Source organism: Eriocheir sinensis, unplaced genomic scaffold (assembly GCF_024679095.1).
Source record: "Eriocheir sinensis breed Jianghai 21 unplaced genomic scaffold, ASM2467909v1 Scaffold471, whole genome shotgun sequence".
NCBI lineage: Eukaryota > Metazoa > Arthropoda > Malacostraca > Decapoda > Varunidae > Eriocheir > Eriocheir sinensis.
Window position 1 is genome coordinate 35,024 of NW_026111800.1, and position 16,594 is coordinate 51,617.

The 16,594-nt window shown below is 43.0% G+C and overlaps 3 protein-coding genes across 5 annotated transcripts in view; all 3 read right to left on the reverse strand.

The window, feature by feature from the left end:
- Positions 1-2,505: 2,505 nt before the first annotated feature.
- On the reverse strand, positions 2,506-7,830 carry LOC126992476 (DNA oxidative demethylase ALKBH2-like). 3 transcript variants are annotated; one of them, XM_050851224.1, is made up of 6 exons: positions 7,715-7,830; positions 6,002-6,356; positions 5,476-5,618; positions 4,469-4,626; positions 3,994-4,160; positions 2,506-2,934 (listed from the first exon to the last, which is right to left on the reverse strand). In XM_050851224.1, exons 2-5 carry the CDS (start codon positions 6,344-6,346, stop codon positions 4,006-4,008), a joined length of 801 nt encoding a protein of 266 aa, XP_050707181.1. In that variant the 5' UTR covers positions 6,347-6,356; positions 7,715-7,830; the 3' UTR covers positions 2,506-2,934; positions 3,994-4,005. The 3 variants fall into 3 exon arrangements, with proteins under 3 accessions (XP_050707181.1, XP_050707182.1, XP_050707183.1); XM_050851225.1 differs by lacking the exon at positions 7,715-7,830 and adding an exon at positions 7,576-7,597; XM_050851226.1 differs by lacking the exon at positions 7,715-7,830 and having other exon boundaries at positions 6,002-6,380.
- Positions 7,831-9,025: 1,195 nt separating this feature from the next.
- Positions 9,026-10,562, reverse strand: LOC126992474 (C-type lectin lectoxin-Phi2-like). Its single transcript, XM_050851223.1, has 2 exons — positions 10,131-10,562; positions 9,026-9,460 (listed from the first exon to the last, which is right to left on the reverse strand). Exons 1-2 carry the CDS (start codon positions 10,489-10,491, stop codon positions 9,261-9,263), a joined length of 561 nt encoding a protein of 186 aa, XP_050707180.1. The 5' UTR covers positions 10,492-10,562; the 3' UTR covers positions 9,026-9,260.
- A 3,544-nt stretch (positions 10,563-14,106) lies between these two features.
- LOC126992477 (acidic leucine-rich nuclear phosphoprotein 32 family member B-like) overlaps positions 14,107-16,594 on the reverse strand; it is a 78,237-nt gene continuing 75,749 nt past the window's right edge. The window contains exon 2 of the mRNA XM_050851227.1: positions 14,107-14,285. Within this exon, the coding sequence (XP_050707184.1) occupies positions 14,107-14,285 (179 nt within the window). The remainder of the gene's footprint in view (positions 14,286-16,594) is intronic.

Genomic DNA, 16,594 nt, shown 5'->3' on the forward strand with positions numbered 1-16,594 from the left:
TGCCAGCGGAGGCTACGCTTTCGTGAATAATATCCCATATTTTCAACAATAAATAGTCCTTAAATTGGATTTTGCAAGCATTTCCATGATTGTTGAACATTTGTAGAAAAGATATATGAAGAACTAGTGATGTTTCATAAGGTAGGTAATGGAATACTGGCACGGTACTAAAATGAATCTTTACCAAAAAGCAAATGCAGACAGAGGAAACGGAGTATGTTTGACAAGGTTAAGTCAGGCTACCATATATTAACACAGCTTATGATAAAATAGTAAACTATTATTGCTAATACAACAATCTGGCGTTGCATGGAGTTAGTCAAATCTCAGACTAGTAATTTGCAACAACAACGGTTACTGCTATGGGGTTATGACCCTTTTATAATATATCAGATAAAGAGTGTCACCCACCAGTGTGCGTCAGGTGTGACTTGGGAGAGAGACTGATTGGGCTGATAACCGGGCAGAGAGCAACACACAATCAGCTGTTATCGTAAACAAGGGTGGTGCGAACACTTGAACACAATGACAAATCAGTGAGTGTGCTACTACGACAGATAACGCCACACGCTTCCCTTCACGGCCCTGAATGGTGGGTGACCTAGTTTAGGGAGCGACAGCTGACCCCGAGAAGGAAGCTGGAAGGTCGCCGCCCACTTCCTGGTCCGCATACTGCCTCCATTACCACGCGCGTCACGACTTTACTATGGGCCAAAGGGTGCTTAAAAGCCACGGCCGGGGAGGTACTTACGGTGGACTTGACCTGGTAGACGGTGTAGCCCTTGGAGTGGCGCCTGGCCTCGTTGACCTCAAATATCCGGACCCAGTGCTGTGTTTTGGAGGCCATGTTTGTTTACACTTGAGGGACCCTGAGTGTAAACTTACTACGGCCCATACCATTATAGACTTACCACGGCCTATACCATTATAAACCTACCACGGCCCATACCATTATAAACCTACCACGGCCCATGCTATTATAAGCCTATCACGGCCTATACCCTTATAGACCTACCACGGCCCATGCCATTATAAACCTACCACGGCCCATACCATTATAAACCGACCACGGCCCATACCATTATAAACCTACCACGGCCCATACAATTATAAACCGACCACGGCCCATGCCATTATAAGCCTATCACGGCCTATACCCTCATAGACCTACGCACTGCCCATACCGTTTATATAGACCTACCACGGCCCATACCATTATAAACCTACCACGGCCCATACCATTATAGACCTACCACGGCCCATGCAATTATAAACCTACATACGGCCCATGCCATTATAAATCTACCACGGCCCATACCATTATAAACCTACCACGGCGTCAATAACACAAAGCTGAGATACAGATATAGATTTGACTTATTTTTTTACATAATGTTAAATAGGCAATAAAATAACACCTTAGACTGAATAAATCAAGGGGACTGGTGGCCATTAACTCCAACATTAGCTAAATAGAAGGAAGGATTGGTAGTGGAAAAAATAACTCGTAACTGATGATGACCGCGCCTAAGACATGTCAGTCAGGGTAAACAGGCCAGGAACTCTTGACACCTTCAACGAGATAGCCTTTTTGGTGGCCGGGGCCTTAGCTCCCACCCAGGCCAAGCATGGGGTTTCATCACCTAAGACCTACTCCACAACAGCTTCCTTCCTCGCATGACTGCATCAAATATTTCCCTTCTCTCTCATATGCTTCTTGCAGTACGAATATACCTGCAAAACGTCAACACATCTTACTTCCCTGATTCCTCTGCCTACACACCTGAGAATACGCCTCCAATGATTTTGATCTTTCCAGGAAGAGAAATGTTGCCTCTTTGGGAAACTGATAGAACGACTTAAAATAGAACTTAATGGCTTTAGAAATGCAGATAAATCCCAATGATTTATAATAAATGCTGTTAAGTAGCCTGTGGGAGATATATAGTAGGCCTACCAGTACAAAGGATAGTGCTTTATATATGCGAAATTTGCATTTAACACGGAGATCAAAGTCTATGAAGCATTAAATTGGAAAATATAAGATTCTATCAGAGCAATACCCTAACTAAGAAGGGCTATAATATCATGTACAAAATTGGGAAAAATTTGTCGCCCATGCCTGCATCAGCAAAGGAAGAATTAGAAGTGTATTGGTTCTTGGCAGCCTGATCCTTTAGAAAAACATTTTCATTAAAGGGGAATAAATACCAAAATTCCCTAAACTCACATCTGAAGTACAAAATGTTGTTCCACATATGGAGTAAGCCTTAATGACTCATTCATTATACAGCAGGGGAATCCTAACATGGGTTCAGTGAAGCTATTTGTTCCCTGGCACAGTAGCCCATATGACATATGTACATATATAAACTTTCTAATTAATCCTAACGAAAGTACTATAAGTTTTTCATCGATGGGCATGCCACCTGTCTTCTGTAGAGTCTAGGGATGGCCATGATGGTACAACAGTGATTAGTCAGCAGATGATAAGTAAACACTGGAAACAAAATATGGCATTTATTACAGACTACAATATAATAATGGTCACAATAGTTGCTCTCTCTCTCTCTGCAAGATATGCTTTGAGGACCTGCTGGATAAGTACCATTTGATTATCAAGCATTACATTACTAGATTGCCAAATATTATTGTGTCTGGAGTATTGTCAAAGATAGCTGCCTACTTGTTTTACAATGAGGCCTTTAGACTTATTAACTGCCTTAAAGACTATTTGCTGGGAACACTGCTTCAAACTTATGGGCTTCTGGACCCTTTCCTCTACCAAGGCAGACTGTTCACAGAAGTTTTTTTTAATACATTCTTTGCTAGCATAAAAAGTTTAATTTGAAGCAGTGTGTTACTTACAAACAAGAAATGGCTTCAGGATGCATCTCCCATCCTTTATCTTGTAAATGGATGTCATAAAGTCACCTTATTGAAAGAAAATAAAACCATGAGTAAGACCCCTACTGTAACTATATAAAGCAAAAAATAATCATTACTTCTAAGTGTCAGTGCTCTGAGCCATATACAAAAAATGAATTAAGATATATTGCAATAGAAAATTTCAAAGTTATTACTATAACTTAAACATTTATTGACATGGTAAACACTTTTTGTAACTTAGGAATTTCATACAGATGGCTTTAGACTCTAAATGGCTGTAAGGGTGAAGGAGTTGCCCTTTATGTTAAAAGTTGGTTACAGCCAGTTGGTAGAGGTTATAGGTGTGTCCATGGGTAGTTTTATGAACCTTGTGATAGTTTGGCAAGGCTACTGCATGATGAGCATGAAAACACTCATGAGAACCCAACTAATCTCCATTGTGGCTTTTAGGAATAGCTGTTGTGAGAGCTGAATGCATTACTCACCAGATTTTACTTAGTGTGGTGCTGCCTAAAAGTTGAGGGAATAGGAAGAGGACACTGGAAGGAACACTCAAGGCTCTTGGTGCAAGACACTGGCCAATGACTATAATAATTCAATTAAGATGTTTTTTACTATTCTTGATTTATGTCTCGGCAGATACACAGATTTTGGTCTTATATCCTGATTATATTAGAAAGTGTAACATGATGAAATGGTTCTCTGGCAGTGTTCCACAGAGCCCAGTGTTCTGTGATAGCCTACCAAGGGTTCTATGTGTTGAGTCATGCATCCAATATGTTTTAGATAGAAATGTCTGTGGCACTTACTGACAGGAGACACGTGGGTAAGAGACAATGCAACGAGTGATGAAGAAGAAGGCTGGGTGGTGATCTAGTTACAAGAGAGTCCCTCAGGGTCGTGTTTGTTGTGCACAATGTAAGAAAACTGTTGCTGTGTCTATTGACAGCACACGACTGTTTGACCAGGATACTGTGTTAGATCTATTGACGGCACCTGGACTCAAAGGGTTAATAACTATACAGGAGTTATATCTTTAAATGCACTACACCTCACACACATAAATATATCTAACTTTAGACAATATCTGACAAATTTACTTACCTGCTTAAATTGTTATTTTTTGGGGGAGTGTTTGGCCACAACCTTTCTGAAGGTGAGATTGATTCTGACTCCTGGTGAAGCCTTGCGTGGGGGCAGAGCGTGGTACCAGTATTGGTTGGTGGGAGGATTCATGAGCAGAAGACTTCCATGCTGAAGCTGCATTTGTACTGAAAAAGAGAACTCAAATGCTGTAGGATGTCTACTGTAACTCCTCCTTTACACTATGAGGATGTTATGTATATAGCTACTTGGCACATTTACATTGATACAGTAAATAAGCAGGATCTTAAATTTTCCTAGTTATTCATGTCTTCATAAAGTCAGGCATGCAGGATGATATCATATACATGCATGTATTCAGTAAATTTGCAGTTGGTTGTTTGCCAATATATTGAGCATCTCTTTGAAACTCTCATCAGATAATCAACATCATACTAAACAAAATAAGAGTCTGCAGTATGCTAAACATTCTTGCCTTTTTCAATGTTTATTTTTTTGGGTGGTCTTGAGTCTTGGTGACGAAAGTAGAAGTCCCTTTGTTGCCCAAGACTAAGAGAGGCGATGGGAACTTTAGGATCCAATTCCTTTTCATCATCTTTGTGTTCCCCCATTTTGTCACTGCCATCTTTATATCTGGAAAAGGCACATTAGTGGTGAACATTTATGATTTAGATCAGAGGTTCTCAATCTTTTTTCAGTGATGGCACCCTCAACTTATATAAACCCTCTTGTGGCACCCCTTTTTCCCCCTCCCCCTCTTCACATGAATTAACTTCTTATACACAATTGTACCTGTTTAAGTTACTTTAATTAATGAATTAAAAATATTATCCATACTCAAACCAAAATTAACATACGGTAGAGTACATGCCCAAACGAAACTCATCAGTCGAATAAGATTAATTTAAGAGTTATAAATGCAGACTTACATAAAAAAAAGAAAAAAAAAGAATGATCAAAATTCATGATGATCTTGTGGCACCCCGTGGCACTGTACATGGCACCCCAGGGTGCCGCGGCACCCAGTTTGAGAACCTCTGATTTAGATGAACTAAACTAAAAGACAACCCATATACATATATGGAATCGGTAATCTTGTGATACTGATTTGATTTGGATATTCTCTTTTTTTTTTAATAATTTCCACTCCCAACGCTAGCCATTATAATGAAGATGAAAATGACTATTTGAGAGGAGGAAAGATACAATGATTTAAATCTTACACTTTGCATTCTGTTTATGGAGAATAAAATGTCTAATGAGTAATTTCTTGACCAGTGATACTGATAACGTGTTAAGTCTCTTGTGATATTATTGACCGGAGATGGCTAATTTTAGCATCTTACTCAGCCCTACACAATTTATAGTAATCAGTTAGAGTCCAGGAGGATGGAGTTCATATAATTTCAAACCTACTGCTCCAAGGCTACCACTAAATCATGACTAAAATACTGAACAATCTTTCCAGCCACAGCTAGCAACCTGTTGATAAGCACAAAGTTGTAATCGTATCCAGTGACTTCTGTGAGCAGATCACGGATGCGACGCAATGGCTGGGGCCAGGGACGGGCCGGGGTCTGGATGCCGCTGTATGTGTAGGTCAGCCCAGGATCACCATAAGTTGCCTGGAAAAAAAAAAATTCTGTAATTTGTGCATCACTAATGGCATGCAAAGATTATTTGTCACTGAAAGTAATACATATACTCCTATACTACTAATAATTGAGAAGTGGTGAAAGCTTTGTACTAAACATGCCACCAAATGTAGCATTGGTGCCTGGGTGCTTGCTGGAACTCATTCTTAGATAAAAAAATTAATGGACCTCCAATTCTCCTTCATCATATATTCCTTTTTTTTATAGGATTAGATTAATACTCTACTTTTCACCTTTCCATTTCTGTCTATCTGTAGAGTTGTTGAATTTGACCACCACGTATGGATGCACTTAATTCAAATGTAACCATGTATTCAGGTGAATTACACACTAGGCTGAAGTGTATGTCATACCTGTTTCCTGGGTAGGTTATGCCACTTGCCAAAGACTCTCACTCTGGCCAGGTCTCCAGTAAAGTATTCCACTTGCTCCTCCAGTGCTTGCAGCAAAGCAGTGGCTGTTAGCCTGGGAAGCAGCACAACATAGTCCAGGTCAAGATTCTCTTTCTTGATTTTTTTCCATTTCAAGTCAGAGATCTGTGCCTTTGAAAGTACTGGGTTGAGGGTGGGACCTGGACTGGATGGTAGTTTAGGTTCCACATTTTGTTCCTCTTCCTCTCTTGGGACAGATGCTGTACATGATAGTTTCTTTTTCTTAGCAGATTTTTCTTTGAAAAGAGGAGGCTGATGTTCCATCATTTATCAGTACCTGGTGAAGTTACTTCCTTCAATAAATAAAGAATAGTACCTTATTTTACAGCATGATTATATTCCTGGTAAAAAAAAAAAAAAAAAAAAAAAAAAAAAATTAGTATATGTAAAAAAACATTGAAGGGAATTTCTTTTTCTTACCATGAACTTTCCTCCAAACTGAGCTATGGCAGCCTTAGGTACTATTGGTGATTTAACTGGTTAAGAGGGAGAGACATGGAGCAAATGCCTCAATATTAGATAAATATGGTAAAGCTAGTGCATGAAAAATTAATCTGGTTAGGAGAAAAACATGAGTGGTTGAAATAACTTTATGGTTGCAACAGCTACAGCCTTCACTAAGGAGAATGCAAACTTGTGAACAGGGATGTGTGAAGGCCACCACTTTACCAATGAGTAATAGATGTCCCCTCGGCCCAGAGGGTTTTGGGGCCTTCTCTGCCGCTGCTTGGTCATTACACAGGTTTTTCCTTTCCTTTCGATCAACTGTGTTTTGATTTTCCCATAAGTTTACATCTTATTTTGCTTATTTTACGTGGTATATTCTTGCATTCCATGGAAAACTATACTAGACTAAACTAAGTCCAACCATAGGATTGCAGGACCTTACCATTACCTAATAAGGCAGGTTTATAGACATTTCCAGTCTGTTGTAGGGAAGTCAGTAGATCCTTGTGGAATAAAGCAAAAGAACCATAGTGGGTGAGTACGTAAAGGTTTTTAATTTTTAAACTTATCGACACCTCAGTACACCTATTTGTAAAGCCTCTCATACAAGTTGCTTGGATTTTTATGGCCTGTTTTGTGATCCTATTCTTTTTTTTTACAGTAAAGGGAGCAGCTCAAGGGCAAAAATATATAGAAAAAAAGACTGCTAATCACTGCCCCTATCAAAAAGAGTAGGTAAAGAAGTGATAGTCTTACCCGACTTCTGCACCTTGAACGGGAAAAAACACACTGAAGAAAACCCGGTTAATTTTCTCTGTGACCAAGGGAAATAGATAGTCGTACTAGGAGCCCGAGACGTTTATAAGAATATGGACGATGGATTGTTTAGTGACCCTAGTAATAATTTTCCCCGACCTGCACCTTGAACGGGAAAATAACACTAATGAAAACGCGGTTAATCTTCTCTGTGGCCTTGAGAAATCGTGTTGGGAACCAGAGAGGAGAATATGGACCTAAGTCTGTTTAAGAATATGGACGTTAATACGGACCAAAGTCTGCTGGCTGGGTTTGGGAGTAGGTCTAGTTGCCCTCTTTGCCGGTGTGTGAGGGAACCCAAAGCCCACACAGGCACCCATAGCCCATCTAGGAACCTGTGTGGGCTTTGCATGTGCCTGTCATTGCGCCTACCTTCCACGTGCTGCCCAAAACATCCTGGAACCACGGCACGACCATCCACCCACAGCCGCCACCGCTCAGCTGATCACTGTCAACAACAAACGCACGTGGCGGCAGATTCGGACGCCACAGCAGGACCCGTACTCTCAAACGTTTCGACGCCTTGGTATATCTATTTAAATCTCCCTGTCTCTCTGTCTGCCTGCTTGTATATTACATGGTCTGTCAGTAGGGCTCCGGAAGGAATCTATGAATTTTGAATGTTTAGTTCCGTCCCTGTCAAGCCCGTGCGATGCAGTTTTATTTTGATGGATTAACAAGAAGAAAAAAAAAGGATGATGAGCTATAACTAACTTGGCAGGGTATTGAAAAAAGAAAAAACATGAACACGAGCTCGAACAGTATTGCATGATTTAAGGCGTGATATGATAAAAAAACCTTTCAACCAAGTGTTTTGCTAAGTTTATGATTTGAATTGAGTTACAAACAATATATGTTTTGTGAAGTACAGCGGGTCAGGGAAACAGGATTCCTTCGTTCACTTGCTTGTCCAACACTTGCACATATTAACCTTATATAACACTGTCCTAGACTCCTAGACTTATACGCCTCCGTGGTCCAGATACGCCTCCATGGTCTAGTGGTCAGCGTGCCTGGCTTCTACTCCGCGGGCCCGGGTTCGAATTCCGACCCGGGCAGTCGGCTTGCAGCTCACCCAGTCATCCTCCCTCTCGGGCTGGTCGATAAATGGGTACCTGGGGAAACCTGGGGAATGTAAGCTGTGGCAACCCGGATGTCACACTGGCCCTGTGTCCCGGGGTAATGGGCTCCCTCCCACCACAAGCTCAAGGGCCAATGTTACGGAGATGAACACCGAGGCCACACGCTGCTACAGCGTATGCCCCCAACTTTACCTTTAGACTCAGTATCGCTGGCCACAGTATCGTTGGCGTCACACTGAATGGTTTTCGCTTGTGGCTTGCCGAGCGGCGAGCGAGCGAGCCTCATCTTTGCTCAAGAACCCAATGGTTTTGTAAACATCAAGCACCATCACCTGCGCTAATCTAGAAAAATGACAAACCAAGATAGAAATGGCATCTACCGCCTCTTATTTAAGCTACAAACTATCACAAATTGTGCAGCTGATGAAGCAGTTTTAGACATTTAACAAGAACTGAACGATAGCCTTTGCAATAGCGTTTTTGCAGTTATTTCTTGTCAGAAAAAAAAAAGGTTTAAAGAAACATGTAAGCCTAATAGTGTGTGGTCGTGAGGGACTGACGAGGGAGTAGCGTCGGGAAAGCAACACTGGGTATTCCCTCACTCTTCCGATTAACCGATGTAAAATTAAGGAATTGTACATGATAGATAATTATATCATTGAAGGGGAGACTTTTGGGAGGGCAGTTATTTTTCTTGTTTACATAGGACTTTACGAGATGCTCTCTGTCCAAAAGGGGAGAAAACTGCCAGCCTTTGCTCGTGAGGTTGATCATCTGGTCGGCATTACTCGTCGCCTGGCAAGCCATGAGCGAAAGCGGTCAAGTGTGACGCCAGCTTAAGGATAGTGTGCCCCTAAGTGGCAGAGGGACTCATAGGTGGAGCAGCATTTTTTGTCATATAAATAAACATGGGAGTCGTAATGCTTCACTTTGATGCAGGCGTCCTCGTCATCATTGGGTTCGCTCTCGGCCCACTCGTGGCTGGTGACATTGGTGCCGTCCAGCCACTGCAAGCCGCGGCCGCCTATCCACACGTCTGGAAAAGGGAGTTGCTTGTTCCATCGGCACTCATGTCTGGATATATGATGGATAAGAACCCGTTTCTCATGTACCCACACGTCTATCAATCGTCCACTGGAATACTACTACTGTTACTGCTCTTTGAACCTTCGGTCAGTCAACCACCCTTAAAATACTTCAAACCTTTTTCTTCGTACTGTGCCCCTTTTCAACTTATTGTATTGCTAAGTATCCTTATGGCCAATAAAATCGAAGATTTACTATATCAAGGGCCACCCAACTAAAAAAAAAAAAAAAAAAAAAGAATTATATTAAAAAACATCAGGTAGTTGACATGGAAGTGTGAAAAAATATTTTCAATTTTATCATTAGCTACAATTTCACGTACCCTTTTGAACAATGCTGCGTACCTTATTTAGAACAACACTGGACTGATTTAAGCCTTCACATGACTGTTATCATCTCTGTAATCAGTTTCCCTCGGGGAATTTCAAGATTAACTGAAAACGTCAGACCAGAGCTTGAAAGCAAATACGAATCTGCAAACAATTTACATAAACACCATGATGAAGTATTTACACCACGCTACTTGACATGCGAACAACATCCATGCACGTGTTAACTGTTTCCACATTACTTAGTCATTCACCTATCTTTGGGTTGATCAAAAATCCGCATTGTCTCACCTGTTATATCAAAGTTCTCCATGTACTCTTCCAGGTCATCGAAGTCCTTGGTCACCAGAAGGTCACCATCTCTCTCCCTACAACTGGCACGCGCATCGTCCCACGTCATCTCGGAGGTCTCCAGGTATATATAGCCTCCCTTTACCAGTTCACAGAATGTCATGTGCGAGGCTGTGGTGGTAGTGGGTGCCGGGGTAGTGCTGAATGTCGAGGTGGTAGTAGAAGTAGTGCTGGATGCCGAGGTGGTGGTAGAAGTAGTGGTTGTCTCAAGGAAAGGCACGAACTGACCTTCCTGGCACACCCACTGGTCGCCGGTTTCAGCACGATGAATTTCTTCCTCACCGTAACCTTTCCCGTCCATCGCACACGCTTTATGAGAGGAGAAAACTCTGTATGGTCTCAAAGAAGGATATTCCTTACAAAGTTTATAAAGGCAGGCAGATAACATGGATGATCGATGAGATGATTAGCACAGGCTTACAGACGAAAACGATAATTGATGTTAACAAATCCCTTTTCTTATGGTCTAATGATAACGTTTCGAAAGGTTAAGTATTCTTTAAAATAAGAAAAAAATTGGGAATGATATGCAGCAGAAAGTCTCCCTCTAGATCTATCGCAATAAGTAAGACATAACCACCACCATCCAGTGTGACTTCGTTCAGCGGGTTATATTTTTAAACTATCCAGTAATACTCACTAAAAACTCATATTAGGTCAACATCACCATAACGACATTGAATGCTTACAGACAAGAGGGAAGGGACAGGAGGTACATGTGAATCACACGAGGGTTTAGAAATGTTATCAAATATCGGTAAAACAAAAGGCTTAGGGATAAACCAGGAATCAATGAACCTATTTAAAACAAGTTGTAAAATAGGAGGAGATTATGTCCATTCTTATCATAATACTACATTCCTTTCCCTGCCACTACGATTATGGGCATTGGGAACTTGGCAGTGCAGCAGCTGCGGCCATCCCACCCGATTATGGGCTCGAACCTTTGACGGACACAACTTGGGGGGACGAGTAGCCGGCACTTAATAAAACTGACAAACCAATCTGAGTGGGGGAGGGGGGAGCCTATGAGCTTTTACATATGGGTATCAAAACTCTTTAGCTGGTCAGCTGAAGGAGACCTTACCGACAACAGGTCAGGCATACACACTCACAGAGCTTAGTCCAGCAGGAATCAGTGGGTTCCTTGGCGGTGTCATCGTGTGTCGCCCCGACCCGTAGGCTGTAGAGAGCACATGCATCTTCGGGACACAGGAGGTTAGTGCTAGGGTCGTGAGTGGCCCTAATGGCACATACTAGTCTGCTTGAAGACGGCATGACGCGAGGAGTTTCAGCCTCGAGTGTGGTCCGTGAGACCTGGACAGAGTACCACATCTGGACGCGGGCGGCGGCGAGGCAAATCCAAAGCGCCACCAGCACCAAGACACGGACACCCTTCATGGCTGCTGGCGGGATAACAGTGGCCAGCACCTTGCCTTTGCCCATGTCTTTAAGTTATTCTGGCTATATGGGCATGCGTCGTACGGTTGATGCGTGCAAGGTGCTATTGTTTATTTTTATTGATCGTAAATCTCTCTAATTATTCTAATTGGTGTTCAAAACAGTAGGATGTTCCAAGCATGGTGAAGGCTCATCAGTCTTTCTGGTCATGTTAATCCTTCAAGCGTGATCTAGCAGAGCAGTTACGGCTGTCATATTGCTCATTGCTGCCTGTTTTTGGTTTTCTGACTTTTAATGGGTTGGCACCCGTGTGATTGACAACATACTTGAGTTTCATAATTGTGCAGGACGTCAAGATCTCGTGTCTCTTAATGCCAGATGAATACAGTAATTTACTACGATGACCCTCCTGATGACCAAATTTCTGATCACTTCTACTGCCAACTACGGCGCCTGGTCCGCATAGAAGTGGTAGCGGTTAGAAATGAAGGCTTATGTGGCAAACAATGGTACACAAAATGATAAATCGAAATTTACGTAAAGGAGGGGAACGTGGAGGAGAAACAAGTATTAAAACCCGTCCAAGAGTGATTTTCAATTTACACGAACACACACACACAAAATAAATAAATAAATAAAACATTCACATAAACCATAGCAAGAGCAAAAGTGGGCGACGGACTTTTCACAGCGCCACCACGAGCAAACTCTGATCTATGCCTGTAATACCGATTATTACTTACTGCAAACGTTCAGAATCGGTCATTAGCATGTCTCCGAGTGTCTATGAAATGCAAATGTGGCACTCCAAGGTGACTTCGATGATTGGCTCAATTTGCTCGCGCGCTCATACACACACACACACACACACACACACACACACACACACACACACACACACACACACACAACACACAACACAACACACACACACACACACACACACACACACACACACACACACACACACACACACACATACACACACACGCTGCAGCCTCGAAAGCACAAACTTGGTTGCCTTTCACCGGTTCGCGCTGAGGTAGTCATTCAACATAATGTCTTCGGTGCGCCGCGTCCTCATTCCACATCGCTATAATTCTAAGTTGTGTCCTCGAGTCGACCACTTACCTTTCCCTCCTGCGTCAAATAACTGTTAGCGAAGTATTCAAAGCTATTCACTCGGAATAATGACGCCACTTGACGAGACAGGCGAGGACCGGGTGACTGTGGCTGTTCGGTGTACTATTAGACCGTCTAGACAAAGTGTAGAGATTAAACTGTTTGCGTTATAATTGTTCTGAAGGACAATTTACATCTTTATGAGTGTGGTAGGATGTATGCCAATAGGTCTGATGACAAGTGGCTCGACCTTTCCTCCTTCACCTTATTTATGATGTTTCTGTTTAATGTTTCCATTCAAGCTCCCATGAAAATCCACTTTATATATAATCATCATAATTATATTTTTAATGGTTCACTCGGTAGTTTGTATTGCATTTTTGCTAGGCAGAGGCCGTAAGCCGCTCATGTGCGGCCTGAAAAAAACGTAAGCCGTATGAAGCTCACGAGCCAGCTCGCAAAAACTACCACTCACTTCTTTTGCCTCTGAATGGCACCACAAGGCGCCCGCTAACAAAACAGTTTAATTAGAAAGCTCTGACGTGTGGGGAGGGAGGCGCTGGCTGAGTGGTCAGGGTGTTGGGGCGCTGTCCTGGAGACCCGGGCTCAACACTACCGTTACAAGGTGACAAATTTCAGTCATCGTCGAGTGGCCAAAGACAACACACATGCCGTCCTGCACACAACCTATTCTAACAACCCGGGCACTAGCGAAACTATCTCAAGAGGATCAAAAGGAACTCCTGGGGGCAGCATGAGCCAAGCTAAAATGGCAAGGTAGGGTAAAGTTGGGAGCATACGATATAGCTGCGCATGGCGGTGGTGCTCATCTCTGTTCAGTTGTCCTTTTGAGCTTGTGGTGGGAGAGAACCCATTTAATCCGACACAGGGCCCGTGTAACATCCGGGTTACCACACTTTGCCTTCCCCAGGTTTCTCCAGGTACCCATTTATCGACCATCCCGAAAGGATTCGAACCCAGGCCCGCAGATTCGTAGTCAGGGACTCTAGCCACTGCACCGCGGAGGCACTTACAATGGTGCCACTATAAAATGCTTGCTTGCGCTAATAATGGGCTGTGGTCGACCAATAGGCCCCATCATGAAAGCTTACCGTCGCTATAAACTCAATTAAAAACAACAAACCAACCAAACAAAACTATATATAATCTACTCTGATTCACCCACATTATATTCATAGCATCTACTGGGCTGAAAGAATTGACTCTGGGGGCCGAGGTGGTCTAGTGAGTGGTAACAAAATGCTGCGTTCTTGCAAACTACTCGTATAAGCGCAGGTGTGATGGCTTAGGTCACGCAGTAAAATAACCAGAGCCAACGTTCGCTTAACCTCGGCCTGATCCCGCGACACTTGGTGATGTAACAGTCTCATTGTCACATAATGGACACTTCTGGAATATCTGACACAATGTGAAGCTGAAGGTTGTTTTCTGAGCGTGGCGAGGCGTGGTGTTGCTTGCGTGGTGTTGTGTTGGTTGCGTGGTGTTGTGTTGGTTGCGTGGCGTGGCGCGGTTGACCTCCCACGCCGCAGATATCTGGCGTCTGTCTCTGGCCTGCGAGAACACACCGACACGTGGAACTCTTTAGTCCACTCTCGTATAATTACTCAGACGCCATTACGACTATTACGCGAACTTCTTTTAATGAATGAAAAGTTGTTTTGATGCGAGTGTACATCAGCCGCGGGTCGATGAGGAAGACACAGCTTGGCGTGATAAGGAGATACAGCAGCGGGACGTGGGTAGGATACACAAGGAGGCTATATGACCTTGGGGATACAGGACACAGCAGCGGGGGATGGGTCGGAGATAAGGACACAGGAGCCGGGGATGGGTAGGATACAGGACAAAGCAGCTGGGCGTGGATATGATACATGACAACAGTCGGAAGGAGATACATAACCCGGTTTTGCAATATTAGCAGGTGAGAATAAATATAAAGACTTGGAACTATTGTAGCCTTTAAGAACTGCTTGGGTAACTACTGCCCTACTCACCTACCAATTTTCTTTTACGTGCCTACCAATCGAATCACATCCAATACATCCAGTGAGCCGGGTCAAAAAAACAAAAAAAAAAAAAAAAACAAAGCGTCTCTGATGCAGGAAGTTTTTTGCAGCATCTGTTACCTGTGTTTTCTATTGCCTGTGCTGGGAATAGTGACGCAATCTGATTCAAGTTCGGGATGAGAAAATATCGCTTGCCATTGTAAAGATAAGGAAAAGAAAGTCTCTCTCTCTCTCTCTCTCTCTCTCTCTCTCTCTCTCTCTCTCTCTCTCTCTCTCTCTCTCTCTCTCTCTCTCTCTCTCTCTCTCTCTCTCTCTCTCTCTCTCTCTCTCTCTCTCGATATTGCGTTGTAACAAATTCTTAAGAAAGTAAGCTTAATGTCACAATACAATTACAGACGTACAAATGTCAGAGATTCGATTTACGGTTTTTACGATTAAATAAAAATGATTAAATTCTTTACTTTGGTGGCATTGAGGAAAATGATGGGATGGAGGAGGAGGAGGAGGAGGAGGAGGAGGAGGAGGAGGAGGAGGAGGAGGAGGAGGAGGAAGAGGAGGAGGAGGAAAAGGAGGAGGAGGAAGAGGAGAAGGAGAAGGAGGAGGAGGAGGAAGAGGAGATGGAGAAGGAGGAGGAGGAGGTGTAAAGACGAAAGAAAGGACATAAGAAAAAGATCCTTCCTCACGTGTTTTACAACTAATGTAAAGAAAGAAAGGCTATAAAATATGATACGACTACAGGTGTACGTAAGTCTCGGATGCACCTTGCGGAAAACTTATGAAAAATTCGGTGTTCCGTTGTTACACCACGCACAAGTTTATATTTCTCTTGGTAAAGGTTAAAAGTTACGATGTGGAGGTGGTGTTTCTATCGACCATTACACCGAAGTGGCGGGAGGAACACCCCTACAGTAGGGTCCATGGTGGGGGCCGTGCTGGGGAATAATCAGCTCCCTTAAGCAGATGGGGATAATTATAATTTTCACATTCATAACTCTCTTTTTCCTATGTTCTTTCTTTTATCTTTCCACCTCTTCTTCCTCTTTCTCCATCTCCTCTTCCTCCTACTCCATAACAATATTCGAGCAGTATTGAGGAAATGCGATGTGTGTCACATGCATGTTGTTTTGTGCAGATAGTGAGATAATCTGTCTTTAAAGAGCTTGCTGAAATACCGTCTGGTGACAATTGAGGCACAAAGAGGAAACGGTCTGTGAGGACACAGGAGGTCTTCAAAAGGCTTGTAGGAAGTAGCTTACGGCCGCTGCGGAAGGTGTTTGGCGACCTGCTCCCTACTACTTTACCACGAGAAAAGAAATAAAGCTGAAAGAAGACAGATACTCCTGAGCTGATGCCATTACTTGATTCCATTGATGGGGGATATGTCGATAGTCTTCCAGATATGTCAAGCCCGGTCTGGCGTAGGCTCCCGCGGGTCCTTTCCTCTCTTCTGCTCTGCCACACAGTCCCAACACCTATTTCTTCCTCTCATATGTAAACTATAGGTAACATATGAGAGGAAAAAATAGGTGTTGAGACTGTGTGGCAGAGCAGAGGGGAGAAATGGACTCGCGGGAGCCAACGCCAAAACGGACTCGACATTATAGTCCGCACCAAGCAAATGTCACCCTTTTTGCAGATAATTGCCTCAAAATGATGATGCGCCAATCAATGTATAAAAAATAACTGCAATATTGGAGTAACTAAACTACGACTTATTTGTAATCAACTGGTCACGGTCGCTGTGCCGCGGTAACTACTGAGGCAACTGCAAAGCTGTCAGAGGTTAAGTTCGGTGTACGTCGAGTCACCACCCAAAGAAACAAGTATTACATCTCACGTCTCTATTTAATTTTG